The sequence below is a fragment of the Pelophylax lessonae genome (assembly GCF_965119305.1).
Source record: "Pelophylax lessonae genome assembly, chromosome: 1".
Classification (NCBI taxonomy): domain Eukaryota; kingdom Metazoa; phylum Chordata; class Amphibia; order Anura; family Ranidae; genus Pelophylax; species Pelophylax lessonae.
In genome coordinates, this window is record NC_138768.1 from 353836593 (window position 1) to 353854741 (window position 18149).

Here is an 18149-nt window from a genome sequence, read left to right on the forward strand (position 1 = left end):
AATTTGAAATCCTCATGGCTTTCTCTCCTCTCCTTGCAGTGCTGACAGTACAGACTACAGGGATTCTAATCAGGTCAGCACCATTACATGGACGGCGCTGACCAATCTAAAGCAGCCTAGCTCATACTCTCAGCACTGCAAGGAGAGGAGAGAAAGCCACAGGGATTTCAAATCCCTGGACCGGTGAAGCGGCTTTTTGATGTCTGATAGCAGAGGATCACATCAGTCTGGGACAAACTGGGGTTGGGGGGGCACTGGATGGCTCAAACTGCTAGAGGCTAGGGGGAGAGACCCGCTGGAGGTTTGGGGGAGAGACCCGCTGGAGGCTTGGGGGAGAGACCTGCTGGAGGCTAGGGGGAGAGACCCACTGGAGGCTTGGGGGAAAGACCCACTGGAGGCTGGGGGGAGAGACCCGCTGGAGGCTAGGGGGGGAGACCCACTGGAGGCTTGGGGGAGAGACCAGCTGGAGGCTTGGGGTAATACCCGCTGGAGGCTAGGGGGAGAGACCGTTGGAGGCTTGGGGGGAGAAACCCACTGGAGGCTTGGGGGAGAGAGCCGCTGGAGGCTTGGGGGAGAGACCCACTGGAGGCTAGGGGGAGAGACCCGCTGGAGGCTTGGGGGAAAGACCCACTGGAGGCTTGGGGGACAGAGCCACTAGAGATGCAGGGAACAAAGCCAGGCAGGAGGGTCCCTAACCACAGCTAGTAGAACCCTTCATGCAGGCTCAGGCTCAAAGTCACTATGACAAGTGTGGGCTCACAAAGGAGCGGTGTGGGAAGCCGCATTTGATTCGGACAGGAATTGCGTCGCATTTCTGTTCAAATAACATGCAATTCTTTGCAGTGCGATTTGTGCCCATTCATTTTGTATGGATGCATATGGCACCGCAAAGTACTAGTGCTCGTTATCAGTGAGTACTTGACTGAAAGTATCGGTACTCGCCGATAAAAAAATAAGGGTATTGGTGTATCCCTAATATATATACAGGAATAGATAGATAGATAGATAGATAGATAGATAGATAGATAGATAGATAGATAGATAGATAGATAGATAGATAGATAGATAGATAGATAGATAGATAGATAGATAGATAGATAGATAGATAGATAGATAGCTACTGAGGTGCTATTTTCCCCAGTCATTTGCAACCTATTTCTTGCACCTTTTAAAACAAATTCACAGATGTGTTCTACCTCATAGGCAAAATGGTGCAACTATTACAACTGATACTATGCTTATACAGTAGTTGTAACCTGCCCAGTAACAAATCTGAAGAATTTGTAAACCCGCATCTAGATGCAGCACCAGCACTTCTCTAATATTGAAACCCTTCATGTTTTCTATTGCATTTTACAGCTGGCTTTCCTCACAGTTCTTTTTTTATTTTTTTTTATAAGCAACAATTTGTATTCGTTTTTTCAACATACAATGACTTGCACAGTTCTGTAGTACAGAAAAAGATAAGGAATTTGTTTTACAGAGGAAATATTACCATGAAAGGGTAACTCGACTTTTGTGGGTAAAAAAAATAGCAAATAAGGAAAAAACAATATAGCGTATACAATTGCGACAAAAATCATGTTGTAATTGAATGTTATTAAAAATGACCTTTCCTTTTCAATCTGCAGTTGTTGTAATTTTCTGAAATTGCAATGCAATATGGCTACCTTGAGCTGTTCTGTACACAGAATGCATACTGACCACACCCCAGAAACATCATTTTCTGCTTGTGTGATTGGCTCACCAATTTTCCCAGAAGTCTGCCTAAGATACAAGTCAGATTTTTGGCATCCCCTGCAACAAAAATGTCATTTTTGGTGAGATACTCCCAATAGGAACACGTCTAAAGGGATGCAGGTCCAGCAGCTTCTCTTATTAGTGCTCTGCAGCTGCCACAGCTGATAGATAATTATGAAACCACTCCCATTAGACTCACACAGCACAGAGGCACCAAGGAACAAACAATGATTTCTTCAGAATAACAAAAGGCAGGAATCTACAACAATGTTTGTTAAAATCCTTGTAATGTACAGAGATCACCCAGTGGGGAATGTTTTTTTTTTTCTCAGCAAAAGTGGCGTTACGCTTTAAAGCTTTAAGATAATCACTGGTGTCTTCTCATTGTGTTTTATTGTATAATGCATTGTATTATAGGGGAAGGGTACCTGTAGAAAAACCTTACAGCAGAAGAATTAGAATAGTAATAAAACATACATAACACACGGTGGGCTATAAATACACTGCTAGAGTGCAGTTGGTGAAATTATATAAAATGTCTGCTATAGGCAATTCCTATATTAAACACATTGCCACCTTGTTGAAAATACAATTGAATGAAGTAGCAGCTACTTTTCTACTAAAAGCAGACCACTGATTGTGACTGACAATTAGCTACATAGTTAAATACAAGATGGGAGGTATCTAATTCACAAGTAACAAGTAAAACAGCAAGCATTTCTATGCTTTCAAAACCCCAGGTTTAAAAGGAAACTATTATGTTTTACTTTAGTTTTTTGCTAAATGAGAACTCCAGCCTGGCTTCATAAAGCTTCATAAGCTCCCCTTTGATAATGAATCTACTGACTGCACAAAAGCATGGTTCTTTAGAGTCCCCCCGCCCCCCATCTTTCCCACTGTAAGCCTTCAACCCTTTCCTGCAACATAAATGGAAAAACTTCTAGACCAGGGGTGTGAAACTCAATTTCATCACGGGGTGCAACAAAATTATGGTTTACCTTAAGGGGCTGGTTGTATCTGTAAGACTAGATGTCCAGAGATCCCCAACTATCCCCCCCCCCCCCTTATATTAGTTGTTATAAGACCCTCACCATCAGAAGTCAAGAGTCACCCACCTTCCCTTACATCATGGTAACTTCTGCTGGGAAAAAGCTGGGGCAGAGCTGGGAAGCATAAAGTGCAGGGTTTGGATGGGACTAGAGGAGGGCTGAAGTCAGCTGATGGAGACTGCTGAATAATAAGACAAAGATGAGGAGGTGCTGTGGCTGCACAGAGAGGTACAGGATCTGCAGGAGGAATTCTGTCCTTCCTCCACTCTGCTACCAACTTCTGAGACAGAGGGGGCAGAGACGAACCTCAATGTGGCTGCACGAAGATGCGCTGGATCTGGGGGAGGAGTTCTGTCCTCTCTGCTGCTGAATCCTGAGAAAAGTAGGGGTGCAAACAAGGGGAGTGCTGCAGCTGCAGGAAAGGTACAAGGGCCACAGGAAATGATCTGTGTGCCTCATTCGGCCCGTGGGACTTGTGTTTGACACGTGTTCTAGACTGTGTAAGGCTCAGCCCATGCAGGTTGCTAGGGTATCAAACACAAACCCAATGGTTCTCCGGACTTCAAGAGGGGTCATCATCAATTTGCTTTTCCAATATGTATTGTCTAAGGGAGGAAAGAGTGCTTCTCTTAGAGATAAACAAAACCTTTTTATGCCCATGCATGCTACCTCTACCCACCTTCACCATCAGGTAGCTGTAATATCTTTTGAAACACTTTATCCCACCATGGAAGTGCGTCTCCCTGCTGTGTGATGTTCAATAGCCGCTTCATCACTCTCAATAGCTGAGCAATTAAGAGAACAACAAATAGCAAAAAAAGTATAAAGATAAACTACAGGCAGGAGGTAACTGGATTGCTTAATTAGCATGTGCCCTGAAATGCTTAAAAAGCTGATCTCCAGAGGGGATATATTTTGCATACTTACTCCGGGCCAGCTGGGTACATTGCAAGTATCCATATCTCATACCTGATCAGTCTCTATGGAAGTTGTAAATCACTGTAGTAGCCTGAGCTACTACATTGATGGCCGCTGTGTTCTAGGTGCTGGGCCTGCTGCAGAGATTGTGACAATCGTGGCAATCTCTCAATGGTCAGTGGCCCCCTGTGATTAGTATGCAGAATGGGAGCCACTCAGCACAGCACCCAGAAGATTGCGGTCATCGCTGTAGTAGCTTGGGTTAGTGCAGTTCCACAGAGGTTGATCTGGTAATACATTTGCATACTTATGGTCTACCAAGCTTACCCAAGCAAGTATGCAAAATATATTGAAAAAAGGGGATTGGTGTGGGACACCGAAACAACCTGCGCTAAGGAATAATTTAAATTAATATATAAAAGATTATTTGATTCTTGTGTTTTTATATGTGGTATTTCTTTCCAACTGTGAGCTGCAACATAAACGTAATAAACGTGAATGATATTTATGCAAGGGGGGGTACGGCGCTCAAATAATCCATAATTGTGAATCAATTGTGATATGTGAAAGGTTAATATAAATGTATCATCAACAAATAAACACGGTTTTACATAAGTTTATTTGTTGATGATACATTTATATTAACCTTTCACATATCACAATTATGGTTTGTTTGAGCGCTGTACCCCCCCCCCCCCTTGCATAATTATGCAAAATATATTATCCCTGGAGTTCAGCTTGAAGTTTTTTAACTGTGTAAACACACATACATCCTTTGTGTTACATACAGACATTTAACATATCACAAATGATTACCAGAGCACTATGGCTTAGCTGAAGAGACAGCACAGAAACTGTTCAGGGTGGTCCTTTCTAACTGAACTTAGGACTAAGGAGTCAATTCACTAAGAGATAAATACTGCATTAATTTTTTAGTTAAAATAACTCATGCGGTATTTCACTCAAAAGTAGTCAATTCACTAAAAAATATGCATTATTTCCCATTTTGCCATTTACCGTTATTTATGCTTTGCGATATTTGTCACTTAAATTTAGTGTTATTTTTGGCGTTTATTTCACAATTTCTGTTTTTTTTTTTTTTTTTTTTACACGCTAACTGCAGCAGAGGAAGATAGTTCTATATAAAAAATGCTCATAGAAATATTGAATGATCTCCCTCTGGTGAAATGTTACAATTTATTTTCATTCCTGAGCTCAGGGCAGAACATTGCCACATGGATACATTGTATATGTTTAACTTACTGGTCAGTGCAGTTTCCCTCATTGTTATTTTGTACATTGCTAAAACTCAGTGTCGGTTCACACTGATCCGACTCAAAGTCACCTCGACTTCGGGCGACTAATGAAGTCGCCCGTGCACCGCGACTTCGGCGCGGCTTGCAACGACTTCGCATAATGGAAGTCAATGCAAGTTGCTCCGACTTTGCAAAAAAATAGTGCAGGAACCTTTTTCTAAGTCGGAGCGACTTGAGTCGCTCTGATTAGAACGGTTCCATTGCACACCAAGTCGCCTGACAAGTCGGATCAGTGTGAACCGGCACTAAGACTTCCTACTGGCAGGCAATGAATAACGAATGAGTGTGTTCTTATGTGACAATGTCTTCATATGACCTGTTCCTAGCTGAAAAACCTGCCCAATTACTGGTACAGCTAGTCATACTGTTGTGCTTACCCACCACTAAGATATCTAGTAAATACCAAATACTTCCAAAGCTTGCTACTCGCCGAGAGTCTATTTTCAACCTGCTTGCAACCCTGAGCAATCCTAGCCATGTGTGAAGGAATCCTGATTCAGAATCCTTGCAATAATTGGGTCTCTTTAGGGAATGAGTGAAGAAATCAAGCATTCACTTGCTGAACATGAGGAACAACCATGAATGGCAACTCTTATGGCCCATACACACGATCCGAAAATCTGATGAAAAATACAGATTTCAAAGCGAAAATCATAGTACAGAGCTTTCGAGAGCCGATCACGACAGTTCATCCGATATTATCTGATCGGACAAGCACGAAAATGTTTCTCGTACGATACCAGGTTGTATGATTTTCGTTTAATCAGTACAGTTGTCGTCTGAAAATACAATATAAATATATTACAACACATGACATCACTTCTGAATTTTTATCCTGTCATGCGAGAATTTTTGTAACTTTAGTAACTTCTCCATTTTCGATATTCGACTAGCATGCAAGAAAAAACTGATGATCTGTCGTCCGATTTTCGGATCGTGTGTACGGGCCATAACACTGTCCTTGTTATCAATACAGTGAATATTTCTGCAATTGTATTTACCTTTATATAATTGGAAAACCCAAATGTTGAGTGTATGTTGCCTGATGAGGTAGGGTAATATACTGTTCGAAAAAACGAAGAGATTTCCAGTCACAACTTACCAACCAGCCAGCGACCAACCGAATTGACCTGTCTAACAGTCTGCGTTAAAAACAGGGGTATGTTTGCACACATTTGCAAATACATGCATAAGCTGCAGGCCCACGGCAAGGCACCCTGCAATCTGCAGACCTTAACTCTACAATTTAAAGAGTCTCTACAATGAGAGCACATGCATTTAATAAGATAGATGGAGGACAGGTGACTAGAGGGAGCCCACCCCTCCTTAAAAGGCACAGGGTCACACTGAACACCCAGCACATCGCACAATGGCGGCAAAGGTGTCAGTGCGTTGCCTGACCAATATAGATATCAACGATAATGCAAAAAGTGGTCACCGCCTCCACCTATAACTGGTTTTAATGGTAAGGAGCACTGGAAGAGCGGACTCAGATTAAAAAAACAAAGAGATTTCCAGTCACAATTTACCAACCAGCCAGCGACCAGGGTAATATACTGTTGTATAAATGTTTTATACATTTTTATGTTTTATACATTTTTTCTCTAGCATGGTTAAAAAAATGAGTCATCATTTACGCCTTTATGTATACATCTCCCACTGTGCATGTAGATGGGAGACACTGATACATATATTTTACATGTCTTATACTGTACATGCCCTACTTTTAATACAGCACATGTATTAATACTCTGGGAGGACAAAATGTTTGTTTTCTGGTACTGTGGCTCCACCTGTAGATCTAAAAGTAACATTTCTATCCTCATCTAGATAATTTGTCTGTATATTAACAAACCAGCAAATTCAATATGCACAATATAGTCTTTTGTATTTTTGATCATTTTTAATTAGAGCACTGACATTTATATTGTTTTAGCTGGTGTAATTAAATGGTGATTAGTTTAAGCCTTGCATTTTCTAATTTATTACAAAAGCTCCTGTACATCGCCTAGGAGTAGCAGTGTTTGATAGCTGGCTGGTTGGATTAGGGATTAGGATAGCAAAGAAAAGTGATTGTTTTATTTGATAAGCCATTGCTCTCCTGCTTTTTAATAAATTAAGTGAAGCATCTCCTTTGGAAAAAGCAAAGCAAATAAATAAATAAATAAATAAGCAGGGAAATATATTGGTCTACATTCATGTTCAAGTGTTTTATTTTAGAAAGGTAAGCCCTTCAGCCATGTTAATGCGCACTAAGCGTATTTTGGTTTTAAAAACATGAAAGCAGCACTTTCTCGCTCGCTTTTTTTTTTTCCATGTTCACTATCTCTCTTCACTTCTTTGCAGCTCCGCTCTAATAACCTGATAGATATCCCTTCACTGCTCCATTAATGAGACACATACTTTAGTTGCATAGGCCTTTAATTTTCTCTGATGCTTAACGTTTAGATGCTGGTTCAATCACAAATGTACAATCTTACAGACAGAAAGGGCTACTGCTTGAGGGTAACTCAAGTACAAATGTGAATTAGCCGTCACATGTGCACAATGAACGCACCAGCTCACTTAGCTGAGAACAAGCTTTGTCATTGTTCTGTGTTTAGAATCCCCTTGATTCCTGCTTCCCATTGCAGAGTAATGTGAATTTGCTTTGAAAGGATGATTAGAGATACAATGGCTCATTCTGTTGATATCCAGCTTTGTATTGGTAATGCTTCCAGTTTGGCAGGTAATAGAAGGTCAAATCTTCCAAGTACTAACAGTGAAGCTTCCTCCATAGAGATGTTTTATATTCCCTTTATTCATATTTTACTCATATATGTATGTATTTCATTTGGGTCTTAATTATAAAAAAAAGAAATATTGAGTACTGTTCTTGATACTTTTTTCATTTCGCACTATTATCCAAATTTCCAAAATAAGCTTTCAGGGTTTGTCGCATTCTTTAAGGTCCAAGGGAGCACTCATATATGGATATGAAAACCTCAAGCAAAAAAAAAAAAAGAAACAAAATTGTGTATTTTCTCACTATGTAACTTGTTTTATTTGGGCTCTTCCTCCTCTGTGAATGCTCTTACCTACAGGTCAACAGAACTATCTGGTTAGCACAGCTGTCAAACGTATGTCAAAACCAAGGTCACATGTTCTTTTTCTGCATGTTGGATGAATGGACTGTCATCTCCTCATTTAAATAAAACCTCAAGAACTAGGGAGGATGCCCATGTTCACCTTGTTGAAAATGCATGTTGCATTGCTACCTCTGGCTCCAACACTCTGAGTCATTGGGATTGATATACTAAAGGCAAATAGACTGTGCTCTTTGCAAAGTGCAATTGCACTCTGTTGGAGCAGTTGCCCCAGGGCTTAGTAAAGGAGCAGAAGCTCTGCTGACTTCCATCATCCAATCATGTGCAAGCAAAAATGCTGTTCTTCTTATTTTCCTTGCACGTGATGAGGTATTCTTTGCAATGTGAAGCTTTACCTCATTTACTAAGCTCTGGAGTAACTGCACTTGCAGAGTGCAACTGCACTTTGAAAACTGCATAGTCTATTTGCCTTCAGTAAATCAACCAGTGGCGGCCAGTCCATTGGGGGCGAAGGGGCGCCACCCCCCAATCTATGCTTCTGGCCCCCTAAATCTACATGCAGGGCGCCGGATGCATGGATTCCAATGGGGTTTTATTTTAAGCAGGTGATTAGAGCCAGAGACTCTAATAGGCTTCAAAAAAGGGTGGGCTTGGGGGGGCAGAGCACTACGCCCTGAGCCCACCCAGTCGTGTGACAATAGCGAATGAATTTTCGCTATGTCACACGGATTCTCCTCCTGGCCAATCAGGAAGCGGGTCCTGAGACCTGTTTTCCGATTGGCCGAAAGGAGAAGCCATGCCCTTGGCCGAGGAGGAGGGATGAGACTGCTGTTGCTGCCTGCCCTCCACTTGTCCAGGGTGAGTGAGCCGGCGACGGGGGGGGGGTATGGTGTGCGGGGGGGTATGGTGTGGTCCGTCTGCCGACCCCCCCCCCCCCCCCCCGGCCCATGGAGCACCAGCCGCCACTGAAATCAACCCAGATGCTTCAAAGCATGAAGCAATTGAAGCTCAAAGCCTTCATCCAAAGACTCATTCCAGATTAGCGATTAGGAAAGCAGTGAGAGGATTATCATGACAGCCAAGCACCTAGCATATTCAGCAGAAGAGTACCTCCATGGCATAGCATGTTTCTCTCCATACAATACTTCTTTAAATATTAGTGTTTCTTTCACACTGGGATAAGGTGCAGATTTACGTGTCTTACTGATTTAGTTAGACTCCCAATCCTTATTTTGGACAAATGGACATGTTTCCTAGTCTAGCCCTTGTGCTTCCTGAGATGAACTGCAAGGGTTTCAGAGCTTAAATGAATCTCTCCATTGTTTGGGAAAATTAGGCATGCACCGATACCAGTTTTTTAAGACCAAGTACAAGTACCGATACTCTTACTCGCTGATACCAATTACAGTTTCCTATTTTTAGCCCTGGTTCACATATATGCATGTTTTGAACCGCATCAGATTTGCATGACATGTGAACCAAACAGGCTTTCTATGGAGTCAGTTTACATGTGTGCGGGCCAGCCACTGTGCGATTTTAAAGTCAGGTACGATTTTCGGTTTAGGTGCGATTTCTACTGTCACACATTTAAAAAAATTGTACCTGAGCCGCTGAATGAAATCGCACAAACTCTTTTACAAATCGCACTGAAGCTGGCCCCGCACATATGTGAACCCAGTCCATCTAGCGGACTTGAAGGTATCAGTTTTAGTATCGAAGCGTGTGATAGCATGTGGATGAGAAGGCCAGGCCTTCTCATCCACATCAGTGCCTGACCTTACAAATGCACTTCTGGAAGAATGGTCAAACATTACCATAGACACACTCCTAAACCTTATGGACAGCCTTCCCAGAAGAGTTGAAGCTGTTATAGCTGCAAAGGGTGGGCCAACTCAATATTGAACCCTACTGACTAAAACTGGAATGCCATTAAAGTTCATGTGTGTGTAAAGGCAGGTGTCCCGATACTTTTGGTAATATAGTGTTTATTCCTCCATCCATGCTAAACAGTACAGATGAGCAAATCTTCTGTTGCATATATTGTTTCCTGACCACTGGTGGCACCGACTGCCAGAATACCCAATAGTGTCTGCATCTGATTCAATGCAAGCGCTGTACAGCCAACAATTATCCTCCCAGCTGCTTCAATTTTTTTAATAGAAGGATATTGGACAGAGTGGTGCCAACAGGGCCATCCATCGGAAATTCACTCAATACATGTCCAGCTGTACCGTACAGTAAGATAGGATTTTCTTTGTTTAGCAATACGTTTCATTAAAAGGAAGTACATTCATATAATTTTCATAATTATTATTATTGGTGTTTGCCAAAATAAAAGTCCCATTTTATTAAGAGTATTCGTTCTATGGCTACAGAGGATGCTGGCACCCACAAGGGGGGCTTCACCGATCTACAAACTTAAAGTGGATCTTCACTGCATCTGACCACCACAAACCAAAAATACAATTTTATTAATTTTTAATGTTTAAAAAACTCCCCCCATTTATCCACATCTCCATGCTTTATTTGGTTGAGAAATCACTTTGAATAACACCCCCTGGCATTTCTGGCCATGGCCATCTTGAGTAAGGGCAGATGATTCATGTAGCCTTTACTTCCTGGAATCCATGTACTCTTAGCTCAGGCATATAGGCAGGAGAGTGTGCTTAGCTGAGAAAACCCCTCCTCCCCTTCTGATGACTCCTGGGATGTTTAACATCATTTGCCTAGGCAAGAAACCAGAAAGTGCAGAAATGTAAAAGAAAAGTTTTATACAAGTAAATAAGATATACTTTCCTACCCATTTACTAATGCTAGCAGCATGAGGATTAAAAATAGTCAATGTTGATTGGCAGCTCCACTTTAATACAATTGACCCATTCTCCCCAGATTTTCTCAAAGTCATTAGGGCATCCTTGGGCCTATTAAGGTATCCTATAAAGGGGCAAAACAATAACTAGCCATGTCCAAACATTAATGTCCAATGCCCAATTTAGAAACACTGATTTCCTGGCATAAAAGAGGAGTAAACATAAAAAAAAAGAAAAAAAAAAAGAAAAGTAATAAGATCCAGTTTGTCAAAGGTACCTAAATGGCATAATTATGGACAACATACATCCCCATACACTGGGGATGGCAAAATTCTGCAACATATAATCAGTGATATGTGAAGGGTTTATATTTGTCAGATGTCTTCAACTGTTTTTACCATTCATGACAGATTGGTGTGTTCCTTTTACCCATTTTAAATAAGCGAGTAGGGTTGAAGTACGTTGATAGGACTGTGCTATGGTATGAGCCAGGAAATTCCTGCCAGCTGTGTATGGATATGTTGGGAATATAACTATTTCACTGGTCCTTAAGGCTTGTAAGCCTGGATGGTTAACTCTACATAACTACACCATACATTCTTGCGATTTTTCGGCATTGGATGAGTTGGAGTAAAACACACTCCAGTGAAGAGGGTTGAAAAATCACACTATGCAGTCCCATTTGGACTTCAACCATGTGTCTAATGCCTCGTAGACACGCATCGATAGTTGGCCCTGAATTTTCGGCCAACGTCCGATCGGCTGATTTTCGGCTTGTTAGTATGATGCTTTCGACAACCGACTGCGACTTTTCGGCCGAATAAAATCTGGTGTGCAGGCTATAAAATTTTTGTTGGCCGTCAACATAACGGCCCATTTTCCGTCAGTCAGTACAGATTTCGGCAGACAAAAATCAGATGAGCAAGACTGGGCATGCTCAGAGAAGAAAAAACACACGGAAAGTAAACCAGCACATGACATCACTTCTGAAGTTGGTTGTTGTTGGCCGAGAAAATTCGTGTGCAGTCTAGACACATTTCAACCAACACAACAACACTGGACAAAAGCCAGCCGATCGGTCGGCCGATAATCGTTGCATGTGTACGAGGCTTTAGTTGAACATACTAAAGTGTCAAATGTCAGGGGCTCCTTGTTTGCACATGAAAGGCGGTTTAAAAGATATTTGACAGTATAGCTGATGCACATGTTTAAGCCCCACTTAAGTCCACTGAAGGCTATTAGGAAGGGTCAGAAAATGTGGAAGCTCTGGGTAATACCAAATGAGATTATTAGGGAAGATATGTAGGCTTAAACTTGGGACAAGGTAAAGGTATGGTTGGTAAATTGATTTAATTAGGAACTGTTGTTTTCAGAACATTCGTTTGATTATCCAATTAAAAGTGGGGTCAAATTGACAGTTGTTTTCGACTGCAGTGATGAGAAAATGTGAAGCAGGATGGAAAAATATTCTCAAACAAATTAATTAATTTCTAACATTGAATGTGACTTTTTTTTTTTTTTTTAGAAATGTCCATTCATTCCAAAATTGAATGTTAAAAGCAAACACAATTTTGTGCTGACCAGATTTTTTTATACAAATGTTTGTTTCGTAAACGTTAATTTCCAGACAGCCATCCTGCATTTTCAAATGGTCAGAAATGGCATACCCCATATTTCTGTCATGACAAGTTCCTTTATAAGTACCAGAATCAAATATAGGAAGACAACATTATCATTATGCTTAGAAACAAAAATATTAAAATTGGTTTTGCTTGACTTATAGGTATCTTCTGTACCTCCAAATTAAGAGGGATATTTTCCATGGACGCCTTTTATGCTCCTTTGCTGATGCTGCTTTCCTGGGTGCTTGTATAGTTCAAGGTAAGTACAATATCTTGTGTTATGTTATTATGCTTCATGATATTGCCCCTTCCAGTTTATAACTTAGTACATTACATAGCATTCACTTGCATGTATGTAAAATGGTAAACCCATAAAAAAATTGCCTCAAAGTACTGGACTTGTTTCTTTCTTTGCAGTATACTAAGGGAGGCTTAGAAATGGCAGTTGGATGTGTGACACTGATGGAAAGGAAGTCATGGATGAATTTAAAAATATCTCTCTTTACAATCCTACCTAGTTTTCTATCTGTTATACACTCCTGGCATTTTTAGATATTTAATGGCTTTTTAAAGTTTTTATACAACTTGAATAATTTTTACTGGAGATGAGGTAGATAAGGGAAATGATTGGAGTGTTGGATGATGTTATCTGGATTAGCATAACGTGCAGCATGGAGATGTTCGAAGCAAAGTTCAGCCAATATGATGGGAAACATACAGTTCAAGTGTTTGATTGTCCCTTCTAAATATTCATGTCTATAAATTGAAATATAAAGACTACTCTTTTATATACCAATGTATTATAAAAAGTTAGAAAAATAATTAAAATCTATAGGGCTGCTACACTCCAAAACGCAAGGGATAAATATGGGGAAACATCTTGTTTCCAGCTGCAGAATAGTTTTAATTCATAGGGTGGTAACTTGAAATAGATTCTCAGAGATTCCCACACTCCAGTTTCCTTGGTTTGCTTGGTTAACTAGTATTGTTTCACAGGAAACACTGGGGTGAAAAATCTGGTGCGGCTGGGCATGGTAGCCAGTCAGCTTCTAACTTCAGCTTGTTCAATTAAAGTGGTTGTAACCCTAAAAAAATATATATGTATATATCCTGTTCCTTTAAAGCATGTTATACAGCACACAAAACAGTGCTTGTGCTGTGTCATTTACCCCTCTCTATGTTCTAAAAAACCTGGTTGATCCTGCCATTTCCTGTGTCCCCCTGTCTGTGCTGACCACAGTAATAATGGCTCCTGAACCCTGAATACCATGGTAAGTTTCTGTGCCTCCATCATCCACTACTCTCTTCTCTCTCCCCCTCCCTCACTGCCTGTCAGCTCAGGAGTCTGTAGCATCAAGATTAACATTAATGGTTGTAAAGTCAACATTAAAGCGGAGTTCCACCTAAAACCAAAAACAAAAAAAATAAAAATACCCCCCGGGCAGTCAGGGCTAGTGCATTCCACAATGGATAGCCTCTGAACTGTCCCGGGTTGCACTTACCTGCAAGAAGAAATACTTACCTTGAAAATGTATTGTCCAGCGCTGCCATCTCAGGTGTGGGCAGCTTGAAGCCAGAGCGATCCTCTTCTGCGTCCTCTTCCATCCTCTCCGGTCCCACGATGCACTGCACCGGCCCCGCCGTCACTTCCGGGTCTGCAGCGTCATCCCTGCACAGTTTCTGGGCATGCCCAGAAGCTGTTTAGCCAGGTATGACGGCGCCTGCAACGGAACTGACGTCTAGGCCGGTGCATGCGCATTGATTCCTGGGAGCGATGACGTTCAGCTCCCAGGAATCATTGCAAGCCAGGAAGTGACGACTCACCGTGGCCGCCAAGGGAGGAAGAGGAAGTAAGGTAAGTATACTATCTTCTAAAACAAGGTAAGTAAAAAAAAAAATTGCGATTATCCATTTGTTTTTCAGGTGACCCGGAGCAAGAAGATGGACGGAAGTTATATTTTAGGGAGGAACTCCACTTTAAGAAATCCTGTAATCCGCTGGGTTACAGGATTATATCATGTGCAGTGTGTGTCTTTCTGTAAAATTATTGCAATAAATACCCTATTTACAGCGCTGCTGGGTGCTCACATGACCTGCCGCTGATCTCCTTCTCTTCTCCCACCTGACGTCAGCGTGGGATCGTGGCCTCTCCCTCTGCAGTGCTCAGAGCGGGGAAGGGAGAGCTTCAGCGGGTCACGTGAGCACCCAGCGGCACTGTAAATAAGAGATTTTTCGCAATCATTTTACACATAGACAGACACTGCACATGATATAATCCTGTAACACAGCGGATTACAGGATTTCTTAATGTTGACTTTACAACCACCTTAAGCTTTGACAAAAATACTGGAAGTTGATTGGTTTCTATGCAGAACTGCACCCAATTTTGCACTCTCCAGTTTTAGTAAATCAACCCCACTGCACCAAGGACTAACACACAAACTTCTCTAATTTTCTCAATGTTCCTGCTTTGAGAGGTGGGTCCATTATTTTTGGTCCCCTTTCTCAAGCATACCACCTCCGATGGTGCAGACGGGCTATATATATAATGTAGCGGGGAACATTGTTTGCAACCCTCTCATAATAGGGATGTAAGCCATTACGCCTAGTGTGCCAAATGGTTGACTTTTGGCTGGTTCGGTTAACAATTCTATTGATGCTTGTGTATTTAGGGGGTAAGGAAATGCAGAAGGTGAACTGTAAAGCCTGTGGTCCTGGTCCAATGATATGTCCAGATCCAAGCACTTTCTAGCCTATGTCATCTGCTGCCTGCAGTAATTAATATTCTGACCTCTCTGTGTCAGAAACGAATCATGTAAACCTTGTAAGAAATGATTACAATCTTTCCATAAGCCTTGTAATAACTGAATATTACCTTTGCAGCTGAGATCGGTGATTATGATCCTGACGAACATCCTGATAATTACATCTGTGACTTCAAGATATTCCCTAAGCAGTCACAAAAGCTGGAAAGGAAAATTGTTGAGATTCATAAAAGTGAACTTAGGTATGTAATAAATTGCTGAGTGTCAACAATTGTTTGAGCCTAGATTTTGCCATTTCCCTTATATTCTGTTTGCATATTACTGTAAATACTCCTGTGTGCCCCTTTGAAATATTCTTCTGCTCATAATTGAAATTTTAATTGCTCTAGTTTCCTCTCCTTTCTTAAATTTTCAGTCATTTTAACGTATCTGTATGCTTAGGCTTAGGAATCCTGAATTCTTCAGGTCCTGGGTGTGACCTTTCCACCATGGAGTTTTAGCCTTCCAGCTGCAACAGAAAGGGTTTTACTTCTGCTATTCTGTTCTAACCCTAAAGTGGTTGTAAACCCTCACATATACCCAGTGAGGGGATTATCCCCAGGTGATACACAGAGATTAAGGAAAAAAAAAACTCTCCTACATAAATTCTATCTGCAGTCTTCACTTCTCTACATCATTTCAAAGTGCTGAATTTATAAACTTGTCTCAGAGTTCAGAAAAAAACGGGGTGGAGAGCTAAAGTTACACTCTGCAGAGGCCAGTGAGAAGAGCTCTGAGAGTTGATTGGAGGGAAGAGACCCCCCCCCTTTCACACAGCACACAGCAACAGAGCTGAGACTGTCAATCAGCTGGAGGTTCCTCCACTGTCACATTTTTTTCTCTTTTTCTCAGTGCAATAAGTAGACAATTAAGGAATATTCAATCCATCCAAACATTACACTCTGTGCAAAATAAGCAAAACTCAGTGCTTGACAGGTGTCCAAATTTGGAAATGCTAATATGTAATATTAAAAAGTATTGAGTCCATCCAAAAGATACACTATGTGCAAAATCAGCAAGATAAGTTGCTTTACAAGTGTCCCAAAACGTAGTGCTCGTATTACCACCACCAACACCGGAGGATGGCCTCTCACCTTATATTACGACCTGCGCGTTAACACTAGGTCTGAAGGAGCAGTTTCCCACAAGGGTTAATCCACAGGTGATTTTCCTCTTAGGCTTGCTAGGGCACCATGGTGGTTACCTCTGCGGTCACTTGAAATGACAACTCAAACTGGACATGGAAAGAAGTCAAAAAGGAATCTAATGCTCTCTGTAATTACTCTCTTTTATTATAATGAAGAAATGAATAATGAATATATAATGAATAAAAAATAAATACACTCACATGGAATGCACAATAAGCTCGTGCGGGCTAAGAATGCATATCAGAGCCGATAGAGGAGCCGTCCCCTACTGAAGAAGTCGTGACGTTGGAGACGTATGACGCAACGTGTATAGGGGGCAGAGAGCTCGGATGAGCGGCGACCCAGCAGCACGGCTCCTCTGTTGGCTCTGATATGCACTGTTAGCTCGCACCTAAATAAATGTTTGGCGTGGCAGACTTTCAAAAAATCATATATTGTATCTGTATATGTAGTGTCTTGAAAAAGAAAATGTATTTTATTGGGATTTTATGTGATAGACCAACTGATAACTGGTTTTAACCACTTAAGCCCCGGAGGATTTGGCTGCTCAAAGACCAGGGCCTATTTTGCGATTCGGCACTGCGTGACTTTAACGAACAATTAAATTGATGTCCTTTTTTTCCCACAAAAAGAGCTTTCTTTTGGTGGTATTTGATCACCTATGCGATTTTTACTTTTGCGCTATAAACAAAAAAAGAGCAACAATTTTGAAAAAATAACAATATTTTTGAGTTTTTTTATATGAAATTCCCCCCCCCCCCCCCAAAATGTAAAAATCTAAAGTTTTTAACATTTTGGGCCAATTTGTTTTCTGCTATATATTCTTGGTGAAAAAAATTGCACTTAGCGTATTTTGATTGGTTTGCGCAAAAGTTATTGCGTTTACTAACTACGGGAAAGATTTATGTCACTTTTATAATTTTTTTGTTTTAACTAGTAATGGCGGCAATCTGCGATTGTTTTTGCGGGACTGTGACATTGTGGCGGACAGATCGGACCCTTGACTGACATTTTTGACACTTTTGGGGGTACCAGTGACATTACTACAGTAATCAGTGCTATACATATGCACTGTTACTGTAAAAATGACACTGGCAGGGAAGGGGTTAACTTCATTGGTAAAAAGTGGGTTAAATATATCCCTAGGGGCGTGTTTCTAACTGTGGGGGGCGTGGCTAGGGATGTAACCACAGAGACATACGATCCTACATAGCAGGATCGTATAGTCTCTGCAGTTACTCCATGGAGAATGACAGACGGCTTTGTTTACATTAACCACCTGCCTTTCTCCCTTTCCAGCGGGAGATTGCAAGTGGCCGGCAGACATCGGAGCCGCCAGTCACTCGCGTGGGGATGTTAGTGAACGAGCGGGGGCAGGACCGTGCCTCCGGCGTCGCGCACTCGCCCCCTAGAGGCTCGTGGGCGAGCCACGTACCCCTATGTCAATTTGCCCAGGAGGGACTGACCTCCGCAGTAAATATACTGACGGCGGTCGGCAAGTGATTAAAAAACTTTTACAAATTAATATATCTGAAAAGTGTGGCGTGCATTTGTATTCAGCCCCTTTACTCTGATACCCCTAATTAAGGTCTAGTGGAACCGATTGCCTTCAGAAGTCACCTAATTAGTAAATAGAGTCCACCTGAGCGTAATTTA

The 18149-nt window shown here is 41.4% G+C and overlaps 1 protein-coding gene across 2 annotated transcripts in view; it reads left to right on the forward strand.

Annotated features, from left to right (window-relative positions):
• The window catches only part of FRMD3 (FERM domain containing 3), a 351054-nt gene that overhangs the window by 257320 nt on the left and 75585 nt on the right, over positions 1–18149 (forward strand). For both annotated transcript variants that reach the window (XM_082260117.1, XM_082260118.1), the window contains 2 exons: positions 12703–12800; positions 15425–15548. In XM_082260117.1, the coding sequence (XP_082116243.1) occupies positions 12703–12800; positions 15425–15548 (222 nt within the window). The remainder of the gene's footprint in view (positions 1–12702; positions 12801–15424; positions 15549–18149) is intronic.